The 7,500-nt window shown below is 49.6% G+C and overlaps 1 protein-coding gene across 2 annotated transcripts in view; it reads right to left on the reverse strand.

Annotated features, from left to right (window-relative positions):
- The window catches only part of acta2 (actin alpha 2, smooth muscle), an 8,905-nt gene extending 4,240 nt beyond the window's left edge, over positions 1-4,665 (reverse strand). The window contains exons 1-5 of one of the 2 annotated variants that reach the window (XM_068306324.1): positions 4,508-4,665; positions 2,245-2,421; positions 1,792-1,920; positions 1,355-1,465; positions 1,194-1,278 (exon numbers count right to left, since the gene is read on the reverse strand). In XM_068306324.1, coding sequence (XP_068162425.1) covers positions 1,194-1,278; positions 1,355-1,465; positions 1,792-1,920; positions 2,245-2,373 — 454 coding nt within the window. In that variant the 5' untranslated portion in view covers positions 2,374-2,421; positions 4,508-4,665. The remainder of the gene's footprint in view (positions 1-1,193; positions 1,279-1,354; positions 1,466-1,791; positions 1,921-2,244; positions 2,422-4,507) is intronic. The other variant, XM_068306323.1, reaches the window with a different exon arrangement.
- Positions 4,666-7,500: the final 2,835 nt, after the last annotated feature.

Here is a 7,500-nt window from a genome sequence, read left to right on the forward strand (position 1 = left end):
AGACAGGTAACAGACAGACGGGTAACAGACACAGGTGTCAGACAGACAGGTGTCAGACAGACAGGTAACAGACAGGTAACAGACAGACAGGCAACAGACAGGTAACAGACAGACAGGTAACAGACAGGTAACAGACAGACAGGTGTCAGACAGACAGGTAACAGACAGACAGGTAACAGACAGGTAACAGACAGACAGGTAACAGACAGACAGGTAACAGACAGACAGGTAACAGACAGACAGGTGTCAGACAGACACGTAACAGACAGACAGGTAACAGACAGACAGGTGTCAGACAGACAGGTAACAGACAGACAGGTGTCAGACAGACAGGTGTCAGACAGACAGGTGTCAGACAGACAAGTGTCAGACAGACGGGTAACAGACACAGGTGTCAGACCGACAGGTGTCAGACAGACAGGTGTCAGACAGACAGGTAACAGACAGACGGGTAACAGACACAGGTGTCAGACAGACAGGTGTCAGACAGACAGGTAACAGACAGGTAACAGACAGACAGGCAACAGACAGGTAACAGACAGACAGGTAACAGACAGGTAACAGACAGACAGGTGTCAGACAGACAGGTAACAGACAGACAGGTAACAGACAGGTAACAGACAGACAGGTAACAGACAGACAGGTAACAGACAGACAGGTAACAGACAGACAGGTGTCAGACAGACAGGTAACAGACAGACAGGTAACAGACAGACAGGTGTCAGACAGACAGGTAACAGACAGACAGGTGTCAGACAGACAGGTGTCAGACAGACAGGTGTCAGACAGACAGGTGTCAGACAGACGGGTAACAGACACAGGTGTCAGACAGACAGGTGTCAGACAGACAGGTGTCAGACAGACAGGTAACAGACAGACGGGTAACAGACACAGGTGTCAGACAGACAGGTGTCAGACAGACAGGTAACAGACAGGTAACAGACAGACAGGCAACAGACAGGTAACAGACAGGTAACAGACAGGTAACAGACAGACAGGTGTCAGACAGACAGGTAACAGACAGACAGGTAACAGACAGGTAACAGACAGACAGGTAACAGACAGACAGGTGTCAGACAGACAGGTAACAGACAGACAGGTAACAGACAGACAGGTGTCAGACAGACAGGTGTCAGACAGACAGGTAACAGACAGACAGGTGTCAGACAGACAGGTAACAGACAGACAGGTACCTGTGGTGCGTCCGGAGGCGTAGAGCGACAGGACGGCCTGGATGGCCACGTACATGGCAGGAACGTTAAAGGTCTCAAACATGATCTGGAGGGAGAGCAGCTGATTGGTCACCTGTCGGCCTACGCCCCGCCCCGCAGCCCCTGCCGCCGCCCCGCCCCACCTGTGTCATCTTTTCCCGGTTGGCCTTGGGGTTGAGCGGCGCCTCCGTCAGGAGGGTGGGGTGTTCCTCTGGGGCCACCCGCAGCTCGTTGTAGAACGAGTGGTGCCAGATCTGACCAATCAGAGCACAGCACCGTCGTCAGGGCAACACAACAGGTAGACCAGGACACAGGTGTGTGTGTGTGTGTGTGTGTGTGTGTGTGTGTCTGTGTGTGTGTGTGTGTGTGTGTGTGTGTGTCTGTGTCTGTGTGTGTGTGTGTGTGTGTGTGTGTGTGTGTGTGTGTGTGTGTGTGTCTGTGTCTGTGTGTGTGTGTGTGTGTGTGTGTGTGTGTGTGTGTCTGTGTCTGTGTCTGTGTCTGTGTCTGTGTCTGTGTGTGTGTGTGTGTGTGTGTGTGTGTGTGTGTGTGTGTGTGTGTTTGTGTGTGTGTGTGTGTCCACCTTCTCCATGTCGTCCCAGTTGGTGATGATGCCGTGCTCGATGGGGTACTTCAGGGTCAGGATCCCTCGTTTGCTCTGAGCCTCGTCCCCCACGTAGCTGTCCTTCTGCCCCATCCCCACCATCACGCCCTGCAGGCAGCCGGGGGGCAGGTGTCAGACCAGGTGTCATTAAAACAATCGATCTATCAATCGGTAAAATGATCAATGAAACAATCTGTGTATTATTTCATATTTGCTGCTGCTAGCTGGATTATCTGGATTAGCTGGATTAGCTGGATTAGCTGGATTAGCTGGATTAGCTTGTTAGCGTCGGCTCAGGTGTGATTCCCAGAACAATAATCACTGGTGGGGGCGTGTCTGTTCCACCCACCAGGGGGCGGACCCTGTTACTCTACTGCGTGTAGCTGCGGTGTGTTAGCGGTAGCGTTAGTGCGTGGACCAATGGGGTGTCACCTGGTGCCGGGGCCGGCCCACGATGGAGGGGAAGACGGCCCGGGGGGCGTCGTCTCCGGCGAAGCCGGCCTTACACAGACCGGAGCCGTTATCACACACCAGAGCGGTGCTCTCCTCATCGTCACACATGACTGCAGGGGGCGCTGTGGGCGAACGACACTACGACACACCGTCACTCTGTGGGGGGGTATCGGTTATTGATTGGAACAGATGACTTCTATTCAATAATTTAATTTAATATCAGGACTTAATGATAGGAAATAAAACAAGATGAAAGTAAATATAAATTATAATCAGCAACGTAGAAGTTGTTAACGATAAAACTTCATTACCCACAATGCTTCTGCAGCGTCTCTCATCACAGCACAAATCACCAAAGTTGGAACTTTGACATGACAGCAGTGACACACACACACACACACACACACACACACACACACACACACACACACACACACACACACACACACACACACACACACACACACACAGCCTCACTGAATGAACAACAAAGCACTCTGGGAAAAATTCCTAATTAGGGCATGAGTCTGCGTCCTGCCTGACTTTGGTATGCTCTCTCTCTCCAGCGCTCCGCTGCTCGCTCGCCCCTCGCTCAGCCCTTATTTAGTCATTAATGTGAGAATCAAATATTTATGGGATGGATCTGCCAGCAGGAGCGTGTGGGTCCAGTCTGCCCTCAGTTCTGTCTGACGGCACCACTAAAGTCCATTTAGGACCAGACTCTGTTTCCAGTGAAGGACAGAATCATCCCTCCTTCATCTCCTTCATCCCTCCTCTTCCTCTGTTCCCTCGTTCTGTACCCTAACCCTAAAACACCTGGACAAGAGACTAGTTTAAACACCTGAAGAGACTAGTTTAAACACCTGGACAAGAGACTACTTTAAACACCTGAAGAAGAGACTAGTTTAAACACCTGAAGAGACTAGTTTAAACACCTGAAGAAGAGACTAGTTTAAATACCTGAAGAGACTAGTTTAAACACCTGAAGAGACTAGTTTAAACACCTGGACAAGAGACTAGTTTAAACACCTGAAGAAGAGACTAGTTTAAACACCTGAAGTAGAGACTAGTTTAAACACCTGAAGTAGAGACTAGTTTAAACACCTGAAGTAGAGACTAGTTTAAACACCTGGACAAGAGACTAGTTTAAACACCTGAAGAAGAGACTAGTTTAAACACCTGAAGAGACTGGTTTAAACACCTGAAGAGACTAGTTTAAACACCTGGACAAGAGACTAGTTTAAACACCTGGACAAGAGACTAGTTTAAACACCTGGACAAGAGACTAGTTTAAACACCTGAAGAAGAGACTAGTTTAAACACCTGGACAAGAGACTAGTTTAAACACCTGAAGAAGAGACTAGTTTAAACACCTGGACAAGAGACTAGATTAAACACCTGGACAAGAGACTAGTTTAAACACCTGAAGAAGAGACTAGTTTAAACACCTGAAGAAGAGACTAGTTTAAACACCTGAAGAGACTAGTTTAAACACCTGAAGAAGAGACTAGTTTAAACACCTGAAGAGACTGGTTTAGCTGATCTGGTCCAGAACAGATCTTCTCCCTCTTCTCTACAGGTTCCTGACCCCTGACCCCTGAAGAAGAGGTCTGGGTTGTGACTCCAGCCTCTTCTTCAGGCTCCTCTCAGACGTTGGGGGGTAACAACCTGAAGCCCAGAGTCCAGTGGGGGGGGGGGGGGGCGTGAACACATGATGCTCTGTGGGTGTCAGCGCCCCCTGCTGGCTGAAGGTCTATCAGCTTCCAGGTCAGTATGGATGATAGAACAGCGCCTAATCAATATGTAATCAATGTGTACGGATCAGCAGAGGTTCAGTCCAGGCGTTTATCAGACAGGAAGCTGATGAAGACCTCGCTGAAGGCGAGTGGCGCTCTGAGCCTGTCAGGCGACACTCAGGGCATAAAACTAAAGTTCTGCCTCAGACAGCGAGGAGTCAAACACGAGTCAGCTGTGAGGCAAACACCAGAGTCACAGCAGCACATCACACGCTGCTGTAGAGGTCAGGGGTCGGGGGGTGACACCATCAGCAGATCGCTCCAAACGGACAAGGAGGAGGAGGAGGAGGAGGAGGCTGGAAAGTTACTGAGAAAGAAGGAGGTGAAGAAATACTGAGGAGGAGGAAACAAGGTGACATGATTCAGGAGAAGAGACAAAGATGACCAGATGGAGAGGTGAAGAAAAAGCGAGGAGGTGAGGAGGAGGTGAGGAGGTGAGGTCTTACCGTGGCGGAGCAGGGCCTGCTGGGACGTGAGGGGGGAGGACAGAAGTGCGAGTCGGGGAGCTGCGAGGGGTTTATCAACCCTCCTCCTCCTCCATCCATCCCTCCATCCATCCCTCCATCCCAAACATGGCCTGGCCTCCTCCTGCTGCCCCCGTCCTCCTGCATCCATCCCTCCTCCCTCTCTCCTCCCCCCACTCTCTCTCTTGATACCTTATAGGGCAGGCCTTAAGGGCAGCAGCCAATCAGACGGCTGCTGGTGCCGGCCTCCATTCTCCCATCATTCATTGCATTCCTCAGAAGGCTGACGTGCTCCTGCTGATGCTAGCTGCTCACTGTTACGCTACTACGCTATGTCCACCAGCTAGGCTAACACGCATGGGGTGCTGCTAAGGTAGCCACCTGACAGGTGGGACAGGCTCCGCCCTGATTGCTAGCCCCCTAGCCCCCGCTGTGGTGGTGACCTCAGGGCTGTTCTGAGGCTGGGTTCTGGCCCTGTGGGGGTTAGGGTTAGGTTAGGGTTAGGTAAGGGTTAGGTTAGGGTTAGGTAAGGGTTAAGTAAGGGTTAGGGTTAGGGTTTAGGTTAGGGTTGGGTTAGGGTTAGGGTTAGGTAAGGGTTAGGTTAGGGTTAGGTTAGGGTTAGGGTTAGGTAAGGGTTAGGTTAGGGTTAGGTTAGGGTTAGGGTTAGGGTTAGGTAAGGGTTAGGTTAGGGTTAGGTTAGGGTTAGGGTTAGGGTTAGGTAAGGGTTAGGTTAGGGTTAGGTTAGGGTTAGGTTAGGGTTAGGGTTAGGTAAGGGTTAGGTTAGGGTTAGGTAAGGGTTAGGTTAGGGTTAGGTTAGGGTTAGGTTAGGGTTAGGTTAGGGTTAGGTTAGGGTTAGGTTAGGGTTAGGTTAGGGTTAGGTTAGGGTTAGGTTAGGGTTAGGGTTAGGTAAGGGTTAGGTTAGGGTTAGGTTAGGGTTAGGTTAGGGTTAGGTAAGGGTTAGGTTAGGGTTAGGTAAGGGTTAGGTTAGGGCTAGGTAAGGGTTAGGGTTAGGTAAGGGTTAGGTTAGGGTTAGGTTAGGGTTAGGTTAGGGTTAGGTAAGGGTTAGGTTAGGTTAGGGTTAGGTAAGGGTTAGGGTTAGGTTAGGGTTAGGTAAGGGTTAGGTAAGGGTTAGGGTTAGGTTAGGGTTAGGTAAGGGTTAGGTTAGGGTTAGGTTAGGGTTAGGTTAGGGTTAGGTAAGGGTTAGGTTAGGGTTAGGTAAGGGTTAGGGTTAGGGTTAGGTAAGGGTTAGGTTAGGGTTAGGTTAGGGTTAGGTAAGGGTTAGGTTAGGTTAGGGTTAGGTAAGGGTTAGGGTTAGGGTTAGGGTTAGGTTAGGGTTAGGTAAGGGTTAGGTTAGGGTTAGGTTAGGGTTAGGTTAGGGTTAGGTAAGGGTTAGGTTAGAGTTAGAGTTAGGCTAAGTTAGGTTAGGGTTAGGTTAGGGTTAGGTAAGGGTTAGGTTAGGGTTAGGTAAGGGTTAGTTTAGGTAAGTTGGGGTTGGGTTAAGTTAGGTTAGGTTAGGGTTAGGTTAGCTTAGGTGAGGGTTAGGCTAAGTTAGGTTAGGGTTAGGTTAGGTAAGGTTAGGGTTAGGTAAATTATGGTTGGGTTAGGTTAGGTTAGGGTTAGGTTAGGTAAGTTAGGGTTAGGTAAGGGTTGGGTTAGGTTAGGGTTGGGTTAGGTAAGGGTTAGGTTAAGTTAAGGTTAGGTTAGGGTTAGGTTAAGTTAAGGTTAGGTTAGGGTTGGGTTAGGGTTAGGGTTGGGTTAGGGTTAGGTTAGGTAAGTTAGGGTTGGGTTAGGTTAGGGTTAGGTTAGCTTAGGTGAAGGTTAGGCTAAGTTAGGTTAGGGTTAGGTTAGGGTTAGGCTAGGTAAGGTTAGGCTAGGTAAGGTTAGGGTTAGGTTAGGGTTATGTTAGTTTAGGTAAGGGTAAGGTTAGGGTTAGGCTAGGTTAGGTAAGGTTAGGGTTAGGTTAGGTAAGTTAGGGTTGGGTTAGGTTAGGGTTAGGTTAGGTTAGGGTTAGGCTAGGTAAAGTAAGGTTAGGGTTAGGGTTATGTTAGCTTAGGTAAGGGTTAGGTAAGGTTAGGGTTAGGTAAATTAGGGTTGGGTTAGGTTAGGGTTAGGTTAGGTAAGTTAGGGTTGGGTTAGGTTAGGGTTAGGTTAGCTTAGGTGAGGGTTAGGCTAAGTTAGGTTAGGGTCAGGTTAGGTAAGTTAGGGTTGGGTTAGGCTAGGTTAGGTTAGGGTTAGGCTAGGTAAGGTTAGGCTAGGTAAGGTAAGGTTAGGGTTAGGTTAGGGTTACGTTAGTTTAGGTAAGGGTTAGGTTAGGGTTAGGCTAGGTTAGGTTAGGTAAGGTTAGGGTTAGGTTGGTTAGGGTTAGATCCGTGCTGCTTACTCAGACTCGAGCTTCATTCTTAGCTTTGTCTGGGGATCCGACTCATCACCGACCCACAATCCCGTAGGAACAAACAGATCCCCTCACCTGCCTGTCAGCAGCTGGTTCAGCTGAACCAGGACCAGCAGCCAATAAGAGACCTGATCCGGAAGCTGAGGTCCAGAACCAACACCCAGCAGGATAATGAAGCCAGACCCATGACACACACACACACACACACACACACACACACACACACACACACAGACGCCGAACCCTTCACTTGATCCGCCGTGGAGGGAAACGCTGACATCAGCAGGTCGTTTGAACCCGAGCCCATCTCTCAGCGCCACGTCCGTCTGGTTCCAGCTGGACAGAGGTCACCAAAGGTCATCCTGAGGGGATGGTGGATCAGAATCCATCCCATAATAGTTTGGATGAGAGGAGCAGCGGCGTCTGTTGAACACAACCTCCATCCTCGGTGTTGTCAGCTGTAATAGATTACTTCAGCTGATACCCGATCCAATCCGATCAATGACGATCAGCTGATTGGAGCATCAGAACAAAGTGAACCACAACTCCCAGGATGCATTTCACACTGAACCTGTCACTTCTT

This window comes from Antennarius striatus, chromosome 21 (genome assembly GCF_040054535.1).
Source record: "Antennarius striatus isolate MH-2024 chromosome 21, ASM4005453v1, whole genome shotgun sequence".
NCBI classification, from domain to species: domain Eukaryota; kingdom Metazoa; phylum Chordata; class Actinopteri; order Lophiiformes; family Antennariidae; genus Antennarius; species Antennarius striatus.